This window comes from Brienomyrus brachyistius, chromosome 9 (assembly GCF_023856365.1).
Source record: "Brienomyrus brachyistius isolate T26 chromosome 9, BBRACH_0.4, whole genome shotgun sequence".
Lineage (NCBI taxonomy): Eukaryota > Metazoa > Chordata > Actinopteri > Osteoglossiformes > Mormyridae > Brienomyrus > Brienomyrus brachyistius.
The window spans coordinates 11,870,547-11,886,614 of record NC_064541.1 but is presented as its reverse complement, the minus strand read 5'-3'; the positions used below and the strand labels follow the sequence as shown (position 1 = coordinate 11,886,614).

The window sequence follows — 16,068 nt, the reverse complement described above, 5'->3', positions numbered from 1 at the left end:
GAAGCTCCTGGGGACTGGGGTTGAAAATCAAGCTGCAAACCTCCACACTCACCCAGGCACTTGTAGTCAGGGGCAACGCCCTTGAGCACCACATCAAAGATGGACAGCTCCAGCTTCTGCTTGCGGTGATGGCAGCTGAGCAGAGCTGAAGGCTGGAAGACCTGTAGGTAGAGGAGCGGCTCTAGGAGCAGGTCGCCGGAGCCCCTACGGCCCAGCTGCCGCACCATGGTCACGCCCAGAGCCTGCCGGGCCGACGAGCGGCTAGGAGCCTGCAGGCTCTCCAAGGACAGGAGCCCGCCGCCTGTGCCTGAAGGGGTGTTGCTGTTCAGGAAGTCCTCGGCTGTCAGTGTGGAGATCCCATGGGGGGTTGGCTCACGTTCGTTGTCCGGCATGTTGAGAGCACTCTTCCCTGCCCGGTCGACAGCTTTCTTCTCGGGGGAGGTGGTGGTAAGGCCATGTGCGGGAACGCCGACGGAGGCATAGGTCATGAGAGAGACGCGGCTGGCGGTGAGGAAGATATCAAAGGGGACGAAGCTGAGGTTCTTTATTATGGTGGACTTGCGAGAAGGTCGGGCAATGCAGTGGTGGCTGGCGCCGCTCTGCTGCTCAATCTGCACGATGCGGATGTGGGCGCTGTCACTGCCAAAGCCACTGTCCTGCGCCCCACTGTGGCGGGAGGAAGAGTCTGCGGTGGGCTGGGATGAGGAGGTGCTGTATGACTCCTGACATCGCACCTGCCGCAGAGACAGCCAATGTCAGGCATGTGTCCAGGGCAGCAAAGACAGTCAGAGATGTAGCCAAAGCAGTAAAGATAGTCAGACCTGGAGCCAGACAGTAATACGGTCAATCATGTTGATACACAGACTGTTAAGTGGCACATTTTATCACACCTTCAGAAATAAGTCTAAAGATATTTCCCAACAGGCTAGAAGCCAAGACAAGAAACAGCTAAAAAAATAACTGACTTAATACAGTAAGAAGCAGCCATTTTGTCTCACATTTTGAGGCATGGATCTTGCACGTAGATGATGCCATTTTCTTGGGAGAGAGAATGACTAAGCGTAGCAAACATGACTAAGGCTGATGGTATCTCGCGCTTCCCTCACTGCCTATAAATTCATTTTCAAAGCGACAGAAAACCATGGAATCAACACTTTGAATCATAAATTAACAGAGTTAATCCGTAACAAACGTCACGTCTGTAACTCAGGGTTTGGACTGAAATTCGATGTGATAGGACAAGTCAGCTTGGGGGGGGGGGGGGGGGGGTAGAAGGAGGGGTTATTGTGTAAGGAGGAAGATTAGACTGGTGGTTAGGACTGCGGTTGAGGAGGGGGGTAATAGTGAAGGTTTAGGTATGGATTCAGTGTGGGAGGTTAAAGGCATGCAGTTCGGGGAGGGCTAACAGGAACCAGGGATGGACAGATGGAGAGGAAGGCACACAGCTGTTCGTGGAAGGCTACCAGAATGCATGGAAGCAGGACTATGCTGCTACCGAGTGCCACCACCCTGACTTCCGTGACCTCATCACCCTGGCCTTGGGGGGGAGGGAGGAGGGGGGGCTGAGTGTGAATGACCCTGACTGTGAAGGTTTCAGGTGCTGTGGAGGCCTCTGAGGATGCCGACAGGCAGGAAGGCCGGAACCTTCTGTGTCTCGCTAAGTAAAGCAGAGCGATGGAGAGGCTAACGCAGAGCATGTGTGTCTAGAGGAGAATCAGGACGCCACACTTTGCCATTAGATAAAGCAGCACAGAGTAAAATAAGGGAAATGGCTTAAGAAATGTGTAACGGCACATAATACTACTCATTCAATTATCAGATAAATATTTCATGTTGTGTCTATAAAAGCAGAAAATCTTGGATCACAATCTGGTGGACTAACAGCAAGTAGAGAGAACAACTTTTTTTTAGCTTAAATTTTGTTTTCAAGAAAAAATCATGTGCACTAACAAGATTGTCTGCCAATTTAAACCATGTAGACGTGGGCCAGAGGATCAGCGAGTGAGTCTGGAGGTTATTAAATGCACTTAAAGCCCTGCTCATGGGCTTTTTCGCGGTCTTTCTGAAAACACGACACTCTCAGCAATGCTTTGTCCACCATAACCAGTTTCTGGATACGAGGAATGTGGCATTTTCTTATAATTTGTTTATATATATATATTTAAGAGTCCTCTAGAACGTTACAGATGGGTGACATCCCGCTTATTTGGAAGTGATAAAAGTCATCAAAAAATACCTGAAGACGAGTTAATGGCGCATGTTCATCCCCTGTGACCTGGGCTCTGCCCCCCCACGCACCGACTGTACTCCATCCATGGCCAGTGATTTACCCTGAATGGAATGTTTTGCTACTGCCCGCGCTCCGCAGGGACCCGGCTTAACCATCCCTGGGCGCGCGCCGGCTGGCACAGGCTTAGGGGGCCAGGGGCCAGCCAATCAGAGGAGAGAAACAAAGGCATGGCGTCATAGAGGATAGAGGTTACTTGTGTGTTCTTTGGTGACCATCCTTACGTTTAACAAGGTAAAACCACGAATTATGGGAGGGGCTCAGAGCTGCCCGGCAGACACCCTCATGCCTAACAGCAGAAGACCCCGGGTTTGTAGGGAGATCCAGCTGAAAGGAAGACTGCTTCAGCATTTAAAACATAGACGACCAGGCCAGACACAGGGCACGAATCAGAACAACATGGAACTGTGAACAAGGAAGTAACGATGCCCATTACAGGGCAGAAATGTCAGTAAACCCACCTCCCCCCCCCCCCCCCCCCCCAAACATGCATGAGGGGGAGATACACGTTTCCTTCTTTAATCAGCTGCTTCTGTGCACTAACATGGCCATGGATGTACTGCAGGGAATAGTTCTCTGAACACCTATCTCGCCTCCTGCTCCCCCCACCCCCCCCCCCCCCCCAGGCAAAAAAAAAAAGCCCACAGATGGTTCCCATTACAACACTTCAGCCTGTACTCTCAGCTGCTTCTCCCACGTCCTGCCTTCCCTTCCTGAGAATTAAATGTATATTATTCCAGGGCTGTAGATAGTGTTTCAGACCTCCAGGCATATATTAAACGCACTGGCAGCACATTAAAAAGGATGCTTGACTTATTAGATATTTCCTATTCTAAACAGTGTCATCAAAGGCTAAAATGGAGATCCGTACATAAGCAGTACCGGGCTTCCATGCACGCCGCGCGCCAGAATCGCCCCTCCATCCAGCTAATGAGTAAAGGATGTGCACTCTTTTGCACTCGCTCAATACAAATGTAAAATTTTCCAAGCATTCGCGTCAGGGGGAAAGAAAAAAAGAAATGAGAAAGAGAGAGAGAGAGAGAGAGATACCTCATCCACATGTCCTTTGTTACAGTAAATTGTGTTGGGTAAGAAATATGTGAAATAAGGTATCTGGCAAATGGAGACGGCCACAACTTCATCTCCTCATTTTCGGTAACAAACGGAATCAAGCTGCAGCTTTTGATTATGAGACACCGTGTAACCGGAAATGGGCCACTTTGTATGAGCTCCAAACCTTGAAGCAAACACCTTTTTTTTTCCTCTTCAAAAATGTGCAAAAAAATGTTTTCCGCTTTCCAAGAATTTCAAAAAACAAACAAAAAAAAAACACGAATCAAAAGCATGAACATTTTTCAGGGCAAGAATCAGCTGCTCTTACAGGCAATTATGCTAAGAGACACTGTATGGTGTGGGTTCCCGGTGGAGGCCTGTGTCCTTCATGAACATGAGAGGAGGAGGATGGATGGAGACAGAGGAAGAGGCACTGGAGGAAAACCCTCAGGTGGGCCGAGAGACACTGGGGGCGTGCACCTCTGCACCCCATCTCTGCTCACGCTTATCTCTTCCAGCAGTAAACCCCAAGCTTCAGATACTTTTAATATTCCCATGAACTCAACAGGTACCGATTCTCTCTGTGTTTGCCGGCCAAAGCAGAGAAGCCTGTAAAATCAACACTCACAGGCACACGCGCTTTTCCCATCCGCTTCTAATCCCATTTTCCGGTCAATACTTTCGACTGCATGAAGGTGGCACCAAAAGCACGGATTCCGAGACACGAGCAGCCGTCACCGGGGCACCGCCCGGCGTAGATCAAACGACTCCAGCAAGAGCCAAACCCCGACTGCCACATGCGCCACAGAGAGGAAGAAAAGCGTGAGGCCGGATCCCCACAGTGCCCATCACGCTGGGCGGATCTGGGCTGCTTTCAGCCCCGTTTCCCACGGCCGCACCGCGGTCAGTCCTGTCGGCACTGGAGAGACGCCCTCTGATGCCACCCTTCTGTAAATTCCCATCTGCTCATAAGTGACGTCCCACTGAAACAGTCACTCCTCTTGGGGGTGTGCTGGTCAGGGCTGGGGTTTGCATATAGACCAGTTTAACCACCCAGGCAAACTACATGATGCCAGGAATGATGTGACCACTTTGGAATGATGCCCAGTAGAGCAGGCCAATGAACCTACAACATCCTTAAGTCCGCCAGCTCCCTCTAACAAACACCGAACACTTCCCTATCAGGAAACATGAACGGTTCCAAATTATTCTGCTTAGGCCTCCCCAGGCATGACGCTTTGGCCAAATTACTTCCTGACGTGTGCGCCGCTCCCGCATCACCCATACCTATAAACAGAAAATGGACACAGAAGATCGTTCAGATGTGCCTGACAGCCAATCCATCCATGAGAGCCTTGAAGACACAAGTAGACACACGGGTGATGTTGAGGCCTACAAACGACCTAGCACTGAAAAACCATCACATACATCTGCGGGCAAGCAAGTTCTCGATCCTGAAGAGATGATGAGAGACACGTGTCCACTCAGCCCAGGCACATTACCGCAGTCCCCAGTAGAGCGACAAGCTGGTGACATCACCATCTCGGAATGCCGCTGACACGACCCCGTCGCTCTGTGCTGGCTATGCGACGTTAAGATACTGCACACTAAACCCCCCCCCGCCCGCAATCAGAGGACCCCGGCATAATACCTCAAGACTCCAGTGAGTCAATAATAATAAATTAAAATCCATAAAAGGCCACAGTTTCTTTTCTTAATTTCAAGGGAAGAAATTCATAATATGAAGTCATTTTCTTTGAAAGTTCAACATCAGTTTCAGCATCAAAGGCCTGAACTCTGCTTCAATAACAACGGCAACCTGCACTGTACTTCAACTTAACCACAACACAGGGGAGGGGAGGGACCGGGCTCTGGTTCCGAGTCACTCTCAACTGAGGCCTAACATGCTGGCAGAAACGAAAACTAGCAAACAATGCAGAGACGCCAGGCGTGCACAGCACACTAGAGGGCGCCTTTTCCAGGTAGGTGTGTGCACAGCCCTGCCTCAGCGAACATCATAGGAGGATTAGAGAAAAAGCAGAACCTGTCTCCATTTTTCCTGTTTCGTCAGAGGGTCTTCCCCACATTGGAGATGCCACGCTTGGGCCGGGAACGCCAAACATCCGGGTACGAGCGCAAATAGAACATGTTGACATTCCAAAGACTTTCAGTCAGGCCCAGCCAAGACGCAATCATGAGAACATGTCAAGGAATACGGCCGAGAGCTGCCGTCATCCAGTCAGGGCTGAGCGAAGGCGGGGGGAGCATGTGTGTCTGAGAGCTGGGGGGGGGGGGGGGGCACGCCCTTATTCCACATCCACTCTGCGGTTTGGAGCAGAGCTGAGCCGCGGAGCTAGAACCAAACCATAAAACCTGTAGCAGTTAAAACAAAGAAGAAAAGTTTCAAGGCAACAATAAATAAAATAAATAAATGACATGAAACAAAAGCTAATATCCTCCCTGCCGAGCTCAGAGGAGCTCAGCAGACAGTTGGCCAAGGGATTGGGGGGTTTATTGCCTTTAACCCTCTTCACTTCAAACATTCCTCCCCACATCAGCAGCAAGGCCTGCACGCAGTCCTCGGCTCTCGCTTCAAACCAGGCCAGACGCGGTCCTGCTCAGTGTACAGGGAACGGGGTCCAAATCCCTGATGTACAGCAGGCTACATAGTGGCAACACATCGCAGGCACCCTACCCTTGGTGGACAGCACCTGCCCAGAATGGTCCGGTAAACCCTGACCCTGAGCAGCAGGTGGGGTGGTCAGCGGTCTGTATGACAGAGTTCCATTACAAAAGCAGCCTGTTTTCAAACACCGGACTTGTCAACTTGTTTTCGGTGCATGACTCCAAACCGAACCAGGCAGCATGGGAAAATGTGGATGTACAGCAGAACCGGGCTCAGAATCCCATGCAAAATCGCTGCCCTTTTAGAAGGCCGATGCACTGAGCGCACTGTGCCTGAAAACATGAATATTTCAACTTCTAGGCTAGATTATGGACTCTCTTCTCAACCTCAACGAGTATTTCCATTTTCCACATGCTTTATTATTGTTTTCACCCTCCTGCCCCAAACAGAAACATACTGAGCTCACCACGCAACACTCAGTATTTTACTGTGGTATGAATATGCCCAGAAGTACAGTATCGGGCATTAAGAAGCGGTCTGTAAATAAAGCATTATGGCAAAATTAGCCAGCAAGCACAAACACTGACAAAAGACAATGGGGGGTACAAATCATTTCAGCATGCTGCAGGTATCCCAAAATCACGTATGGGATGATTCATACGGCCTCGCGTGCCTCTTGTGTTAGACAGAAGCATCAGAGATTCAACAGCGGCTGCAATTCTGTTTTCATGTTTACGATCGTGAGTTTTAAGCGGGATATCATGCAATAAAAAAATATCTTTTTTTTTTATTCTAGAAATCTCTGCTTCAGATACAGTATCACATGCTGAAAGCCAGATGGAAAACAAAAAAGAGAACTGGCAGGACGCACGGCCCTTAATCTTTTATAGACAGCTCCATGCTCATATCCTAATGAAACCATATTTTTCTGCCATTCCATTCATGGTATTTTTTTTTTTTTATGACAACAAAGCCATCTTGACAGTGGTGCCGAGGCCCAGATGTGGCCAGAGGTGAGAGCGAAACAGACACCCTGGGGTGGCTGTTATTGGTCTGTGCTGAGCAGACGAAACAGCGACCTCCTTATACCCTGGGGGGCTAACGACTGGCTCTCATTAGCGTCACGGTTAGCCGTCAAACCCATGTCGGGATTTTTTTTAACCTAATACGTGAAGGTCTAAAGTCCTGGGCTGGGTCGAGCTTCAGGGACCTGTCTGCCAAAAAGGGGAGGGGGAGACAGATCACCTCTGGACATTTGTTCAGTTCCATCGGAAGCTCGAGTACGCAAGGACCAACCTGGCAGCACCCCAGCAGGGAAACGATTCGGCAAACGGCACCAGCAGCACTCAAACCACAGCAAAGGGAGCCCAGTGTTAGCAAATGAGTGACTAAAGCGTCTGTGGCACTGTTTGGGGGAGGGCGGCTATGAGAAGGGGGGGGGGGGGGCGTGATACGCATGTTAAGGAACAAACTGCTGTTTACTAAACAAGAGCAACACAAAACGGGGCCTTTTCCATTGAGAACAAAAACAGAAACACTGAACTGTAACCAAATAAAAGAAATCTGTGATTCTGGGAACTTGTGAAGTTCATTTGTTGCTTCTTGCATCACTGCGTGTTCCAGGCCTCAGTCTGCAGCAGCCCGGCTAGCGCTTGTGTAAGAGTGAGGCTGTTACAGCCAGTCGGGCTGAAGAGACTGCAGCCCTGTGCTTATCACACACCTCCTGAGCAGCTCATGGGACCTTCACTCCCCCGGGGTTCGCGTGACGTGGAGAGGGCGTGATGCAGACTCCGCGGCCGGCATGATGACACCATCAGTATCGTTTCAAGAGTCTGACTAAAGACTCTGGCAGAATCGTTATTTACAGTAATTAAATTAGATGGGAAGAATGGAAAAACATCTCCCTTTTTCATTCAGGTTTGATTTTAGTGAAGAGAAATGTTAATACCGACAGACATGCAAGGACTGCACTGCCATCCTGTCGATGTAAGGAAAGAGGACCCCACATGAAAACGCCCCTGTGTTCGCGATGGGGGAGGCCAGAGCTGGAAGGGTGCAGTCATATGCATAGCATTCCAGGGAAAAAGAGAGAGTCAACAGATAAGTGATAATTACGCATAATCATTTGCAGAGTACCACAAGTCAGGACCAATTATACAGCCAAATTTAGCAGCACAGAAATAACTCATTTCAACGTGAATCCCGCACTGCTGACTCGAGAAAAGAAAATCTGACTGAAGAGCAGTCTGACAAAATGAAGAAAACCCCAAGCAGCAAGGAGAAGACATGGATGTCGACTCTCCAATTCCGAACCCCAGAAGATTGTGGAGCCCAGCGTTTCGAATGACAGCTATAGGAAGGAAGGGAGGGGGGGAGGGCAGACTGCAGCATCCACTCTGTTCACCTGTTAATCGTGCGATTGCAGGGACTTGCTAAGTTACATTCTTGTTTTTGTCCAGGCTGGATTTTAGACCATGGGCTCAGTGTACGACTGCACGCATCATATACCTGAAGTGGACAATAAAAGACACTTTGACATTGAAATTAAACATGCTCTCAAAAGACTCTCACTCTTACTGTTCACCCAAGTCTGAACCAGTTGGGGGGGGGGGGCGTTCCTTCACCTGAGCTGAAACTTGAACCACAGGTCAAACTGAGGGCCTGCTGTTGTCATACCCGAGTGGTATGTCTCTCCCTTTAAAGCTCTGCAGATTTTTATCTGGTCTGACCTGACAAACCAAGAGGAACAACCAATTCAGCTGCAACTGATCACAAAGATGTATCCAGGGCGGGGTGAGCAGCCTGGCATTTGGGACGGGGAGGTAAGGTGAATTGTTTTGACTGCCTGTCGATTAACAGTTTATTCACATAGGGGGAGGTCAGTGAGTCTCATCTGCAGACGATCCAGTTTCACAATAACGGTGAGAGCGAGGCAAACGCTTAAACTCGTACGTTAAAGGTACGCAGGGTCACGGATGGGACGCGGCCCGAATGGAGAGAGAGACGGAAACACGTGGGACCATATTTATTTTTGCTCGCTACAGCAGTAGGGAAGATGAAAACAACAGAGACCCGTAGGAGGGACCGCGCTGCCTATCGAAGTCAGTAAGCAATATGCTCCTGTAAGAAGGTTAACAGGCTGTGGGGGCCGGCTGTGACCCCCAGGCCATGGGGACGTCTTGCACACTCACATATGGTGCAGGCGGCTCATCGGTAACATCAAGCTACGTCTCCATCACCTCACCTTCCGGATCCTTCCCCTGACACAACTACCGCCATAGCACCGGAATAGCAGGTGTTGGAACCCGCATCCCCATCTTGGAGGCCGATGGAACCTGGAGCTTTTAAAATCCTGGCACTCTTGAGAACCCAAAACCAAAACTCCTTCGAAAGGTAGACATTTGGTAAAACCCTGAACCACTAAACCCAACAAACAAACCAAACACAAGCAATTTATTGACCTCGTTTAACAATTGCCCTCAAACCTCTTTCACCCAAAAACAGGCTTACAGCAAAATAACTGCTCAGCTTAAGAACAATTAGATTTTATGCTTATGATACACAAAATCCAAACTTCTCAACATACTTAGCACAAAACAATGTCTAAAAAACTTCATCTTATGATGCATACTCTACTAAAAAACAGAATGTATCTAGATTACTTACAGCAATCCCTTGATATATAAACAAAACAAATTCCTTTCGTTGTAAACATTGAAAACATAAATCCCATTAATTACAATGGTAATTATATTTAAGTGTCCTGAAGAGTTTTTCATGGGAAAATGCAACTTTCCTCACGTATGCACTGCCACTGAGATAGAGGCCCTGGCCAAGACTCTTCGTTAGCGCCCATGTTGGTAGATTGGGAGGTTGTAATCTAAGCGCTCCTGCATTGTGACAATGGCCAAATCCACCAAGCCACAGACAGATGGAGATTCATTTACAAGCATCTCATCCTCAAAGGTGCAAAAGCCATACTGGACATAGACACCAAGATCATTAGAAGAAGATCCAACTTAACACGCTCTTATGGTTTGACTTCTATGGTTCAAAGACGCCCCAAAAAGCCACAAAAAGCAAACTTTTCACTGCCTTAAAATCCAGACTGAGGGATATGTTTTGTAAATTGTAATGTGGTTTAGCTTGGATTATATACTGATACAGAGTGATGCTCCTTTCACATACTGTAGAACCACAGCTTCCTTCCTGTAGCCAAAGTCAGAGTGAGAAGGAAAAAAAGGGGAACAGTACAAAACATGGCCTCTGAATTTACTCAAAATGAACTTAGAGGATCTGATCCTTTTGTCAGAAATAAATCTCTAAAACACTGTTTCCCAATCCGGTCCTCGGGGACCTCTGTGGGTCCACAAAGACCAGGTTGGGAAACACTGTTCTAAAGTAAACTTGGTAGTGTCGTGTGAGGTTCCCCTCTACCTGGAAGACCATTAAGAGGCTAAAGTCATACCGTCCGGGCTGTCGTCGTAAACCACCAGCCCACAGCCCTCCCATACAGCACCCCGGCACACTAGGCACTGGCAGCAAGACTGAGGAAGCACTTGTGTTTATGTCTGTCTCAGAGATGTGTAATCAGCCCTGTATGTGATGCATCCCCAAAGACGCACTATAAGCAACTACAGCCTGCTTGCACAGCCCAGAACGCCTGTAAATTAATCCGCCCTCCAGCTCTGATATACCCTTGAAGGATGATACTACAGCAGCGAGCAGAAGTGGGGCTCGTGTTTGGGGCCCCTGTGTAGATGTGGGGTCGGTGTTTGGGGGCCCCTGTGTAGATGTGGAGGACCACAGGGCACAAACACTCAGTACCCATTAACCAGAACCCGCTCACTCCCCTGCCAGTCTCTAACCCATCAAAAGAAATTCATTAGCAGGGGGAATTAAACACCATGCCCAGGATCTTAATGCTGTCCAGGTCTTCCCATCACTGAGAAAAAAAAAATTCTGCTATGTACAGTCTGAAAAGCGCGGCACCATGTTTACTGTGAAATGCAGGATACTCATTCTCCTGGGGGAGGGCACTGATTAGTTCTGACATGCACTTGAAGAGAGTGCTGTACATCTCTCCCTGACCACTAGAGGGCTCCGTAGCATGAGTAACAGCCTGCTGAGGCCAGAGTGACCTTCCAGCTGTTTTCGCTGCTGCAGATCGATGAGAGCAGACCAGTAGAGGAGCTGCCGTCGTGTCATATACTGAACCCAGGTGAACTCTGGGTAGCGACCTCAACCCCCGAGCCGTAACGGAATCAAATGATGGATCATTTACAAGTGAGGGTGCTGTGCTTCGAGATCGCTCCGAAATAAGAAACAGATGTAAAATACCTCCTGAAAAAGTCACCATCTACCCGGTCGTTTAAAAAAAAAAAAAATGTTTTAAATGAAGAAATTCAATGGCAGGTCAACAAAGCTAACAAAAAGATTTACTTTAAAAATGTCAGGTGACATACTTGGTTTTTCCCTTGGATTCCATGTAGAGCTTCCCAAAGAGCTTTCCCTCAGACACAGAGAGACTCCTAAGATGAGGTAGGGATGAAGGTGCGTGATTCCACTAAACAGACCGACAGACCTTGCTTTGAAATTCACATCCTGAAGGTCGTTCTTTAATCCTGGAAGCTGTGCAGCATAAATGGACCTGGCTACAATATAACAGACCCAGAATGCGCACGAAGGCCGCTGCTGCAGGGAATGACCCGTCTTTAACATGGGGATATGCTGAAATCACATGCCTGGGCGCTGCAGAAGCAGCTGTCCGTCCAACAAATGTATTAATGGGTGAGAATGCAAGCTGATTACAGTGTACAACTCATCTAGTCATACGGACTGGGAAATGTCTTTAGATATCGCACTAGTCCTGATGGTTGATCATTAAAAAGATACAGAGGGCTGAAATGGAACATCACCGCCACCCCCCATACATATCTAGCATGTATTTACACACCCGTACTTCCACACACCAAAGTGAAGGTGGCGGCAGGAGAATTACAGTGTGTTATCAGACTCCCTCCCCATGCTTATGACAACTCAATGAGTGTAACGATAACAACATTCCCTGGGGACATGACAACAAAGCACTGTTTCCCATCCCGATCCTGGGGGACTCAGACGGTCCACATCTTTACTCTCTCCTAGCTTCTGCAAAAATGTAGACTGTCTGCAGGTCTCTGAAGTCTGTATTGCACTGCAGTAAGCTACGCTGGCTTCCAGAGGCTGGACGGGGGGCGGGGGTGTCACTACGACCACCCGCATGCATGTGCCCACAGTGAAACCAGAAATGAATTAAAAAATTACAACGTACAGTTATCTAAGCGGACTTCCTGAGCCCAGCGGACAGGGTGCCCACATGAACAACAGCTGGTAAATATTTTTATATTGTGTTCCATTAAAAAGCTTTATTAACCGGACAGACGGCGCAAATGGCGCCAACCCCCACCTCTGTAAACAAGAGAAAAAACTCTGAAAGCTGCAGCTGGGACGATAAACTAAAGCGAGATTAGGGGAACTGTGTTACTACACATGAGTAAATATTTAAGTCCATCTCTCACTGAAAAAATGGTGAAGGGCAGAGATGGGGGGTGAGGTGCTTTCCCCTGCTTGAATTTGCTATCTCCCCATGACGGTGAGAGCTTATAAAGTGGTAGTTGAAGTCTGTAAAAGCACTCTGACCCCCCCCCCCCCCCCCACAAACGTTACCTCAGCGGCCTTCTCGGGGGCCTCGCTCCCCACCACGTTAGCCTGGAGCAGCTGCTGCAGGAGCTGAACCTGGGCCACGCTGAGGAAGAAGTCCAGGCTTGTGGTCACGTTGACTTCCAGGGAATGGCCACACACCACGATCTCCTGCGAAAAGATGCGCGCGACTCAGCGGCCTTGGGCCCCATCACTGGGGACTCCCCCACAGCCCACACCCAGCTTGGAGCACGCGGCCCGGGGTGGTATGGGGAGCGGGGGGAGAGAGGGCAGGGACATCGCGGGGTGAGTAACCCGGCGCACTAGATGCCGGTGGCTACACAGTCCATAACTTTTCTTAGCCTCCTCGTTTTCGCTTATGTGCCGCCTTGCCTCGACTTGACTACTTGCATGTGTGCCACTCTCCATGGTTTCCCCCTAAAGTTACCATCTTGGAATTCCGGTACCTTCTACAGTATAACCTGCGGATCACAGCATCTCTGAGTACAGATTGTCTGAGACCCTCAGAGATGCCAGGATGAACACGTGGCACAATGCAGGAGCCTGAAACGCATACGTCCTGCAGCATAGGGCACTGGGGAGGCGGAGGGACAGAATGCAGTCGTAGGGAAAAGACCCGCCGGCTTCCAGCTGCTCACCTCCACCTGGGTGTTATCCAGAGACACTGGTCTGCTGAAGATGATGGCTGGTGCCGCCGTCACCCGCACAGAGAAGTCGGTGAGGATGGGCGTGAGGATGGCCCGTCTTTCTTGCTGCCGTCGGATGCTGCGGGGGCAGAGACAGCCATGTGTCCTCCTCATTTTCCATGGCATAAAACAGCACAAGGGGGGACACATAGGCACCCAGGGGTGACAGGGGCTGTATTTCAGCTCCTTATGACCTCAGTGAAGTAATTACTTGGATAGTAAATCACATTATCTAAGAGCAAATCAGTCAGGAACCAAAGGGTAACACTAACCTGCTGGACTCTCAGAGGTCGAAATTACTATGCAAAACCTCAGAGATGAACAGCACAGACACAAAACATATGAAAACGGACAAACGCACACATACTTATGTAGTAAACACATACACATGTAACCAAAGTGTGGCACGATGGCTCAGAGGGGAGAACGTCTGCTTCACACAGAAGGTTGTGGATTTCAATCCCACCACCGCTCAATGTGCCCTTAATATATCCCTGCAGGTTTCTATGAGTATTCCAGTCTCCTCCCACAATCCAAAGACACAAGGTTAACTGGTGACGCTAAACTTCCCTGCACGTTTGTCGGCTGCTAAGTGGACCAGGGTATAATACAGCCCTGTGCTGCTTAGGATAGGCTAAAGGTGACCCAGACCAGGAAAAGCGGTTGAAAGATAGATGGATGGATGTGCGATTAATAGACCCAGACAGGTACGAGTAGAGGATGACAGAGTGTGCCCTAACAGCGGGAGGCAGAGCACCAACTGCTGCTCATCGTGATTCTCTTTCATCATCGTGGACTTGGATAAGTGTAACAGCATGTCAATCAAACTGGTTGTTATAGCAGGATGGCCCTGTGACTGGACAGGCAGTGGGAATTTGCACTCGTGGACTCGTTCCAAGCTCCAGTTTAACGGCACATCCACCTGTGGTTCCTGGTTTCCTTCTACATTCCTAGTTGACCCAATTTTTCTGAGAAGTGATCTATTGTCTAGATTTTGGGTGGGTTCCATGAGAGAGTTGGGTTAACAGAGGGGAGCTAACTTTTCTTCTCCAGTTCTTCTACAGTTGCTGGAGGTGTCTAAGGCAGTGTTTTCCAACCCGGTCCTTGAGGACCCCAGAGAGACCACGTTTTTGCTCCCTCCCAGCTCCAGGTAAAACCTGCACTGTCTGGCGACCCCCAAGGATCAGGCTGGGAAACACTGACCTACTGACTACAGGCTGTTATTGGAGGTGTCTGGAGGCTCCTGCTGGAGATGGTGGGAGGGTCTTTTTGCAGGTCTACTTGTTTTCTTTGTGAAATTTTGTTTCATCACAGGGAGCTCAGCATAAGGCAACACACTAGGTTAAGGAAATCTCATCTCAACCACCCGCCCCTACGTCAACGCCTTGAGGGGGGAAACATAAGAAAAAATACTACTCAAATTAGCTCAATTAAATAGCAATGCAACAACATCCCTCAAAATTACAAATAAAACTAGTATGAACTTGCACTCACAGCGCAACCTATGAAAAATTTCCATAAGTGGACTTAAATTTCCCTCAAAAAAAATTCAGCTCAGAGCTAAAACAACCTTAAGAACAATGTCTTGTCTTTGACAATGCTCTATTGGGAACACACCCTAATTGTATACACAAGCCCCAAACTGAGACCCTCAAATATAAACTTTCCCCATTTCCCTAATGTTCATTCCCACAATCAAGTCATATTTGTGGGAACATTTGTTAGCAGTAAAACAAATATACCAGTCTGCTTTATAAGGTGCTGTTAATTGCCACATCTGCTGCTATTAAAACAATCAAACAGCAAAGCTTTCAATATTTATAGTCAGGGGAGAATTAGAAAAAGATGGGAGAGCAGGACCACACGTCAGTGTCATGCCTCGACGTGCGTCTGCAGTGCCGGGAGGCGGCGATCACCGGGACCGTCCAGGGCAGAACGGGAGACACGGAAGCGAGCTGCTCAGCCAAGCAGGAGAATGATTTGTTGTGCGGTGAGCTGGGGAAGGAAAACAGCCACCAAACTGTTCATTACTGTAACAGGCCCAACAAGCAGTGCAATGGCAGGCAGTGCACGCAGCCACGATTTACCAAAAAGCCCGGCACAGGGACAGAGTGCTGGGGGATGGTGTGCCGGGGGACCACGTGCACTGTAACACTCTTTTCCATAACACTGCAACACGCTTTCCGTAACATGCGATGTTCCACTTGCTTGGAAATACGGGGCACAGACATGGTCAGTGGGGAATCTATCAATCACCAGCATAAAGGCATGGGTGGGGGGTGGGGGGGGACAACGACGGGCCCGGTAAGGAAGGTAGGAAGTTGAAAGCCCCCCCAAGGCAGAGTGGCTCCACGGACATATCCTGTCAGCGCACGACCGTGGCTGGAATTTCCCCCACAAAACCTGAGGAAGCCAAAGCCAGTTCGGCAGCCAGGGAGATCGGCAACTACTGGAATTAAATGGGAGCAGAAGCCCATCAACATCCGCAATTCCAGCTGACAAGGCCAGGGTGCCAGGTGGGGGGGGGGGGGGTTAAGGGGGTCAAGTCAGGGGAGTACCACTGTGCAGGCTGTACTATGGACAACAAAACCCTGAAATATACTCCGTCATGTGCACAATTCAAAAAGGGTCGTTATTTTTGGCGTTATATATATATATATATGTGTACTGTATGTATATGTATATGTGTGTGTGTGAGTGTGTTTGTGTGTGTG

The 16,068-nt window shown here is 49.0% G+C and overlaps 1 protein-coding gene across 1 annotated transcript in view; it reads right to left on the bottom strand.

Annotated features, from left to right (window-relative positions):
* Window positions 1-16,068, bottom strand: part of LOC125749095 (intermembrane lipid transfer protein VPS13B-like) — a 209,711-nt gene that overhangs the window by 53,313 nt on the left and 140,330 nt on the right. Inside the window, 3 exon segments of the mRNA XM_049025986.1 lie at window positions 53-734; window positions 12,675-12,818; window positions 13,307-13,433. Of these exon segments, the coding sequence (XP_048881943.1) occupies window positions 53-734; window positions 12,675-12,818; window positions 13,307-13,433 (953 nt within the window).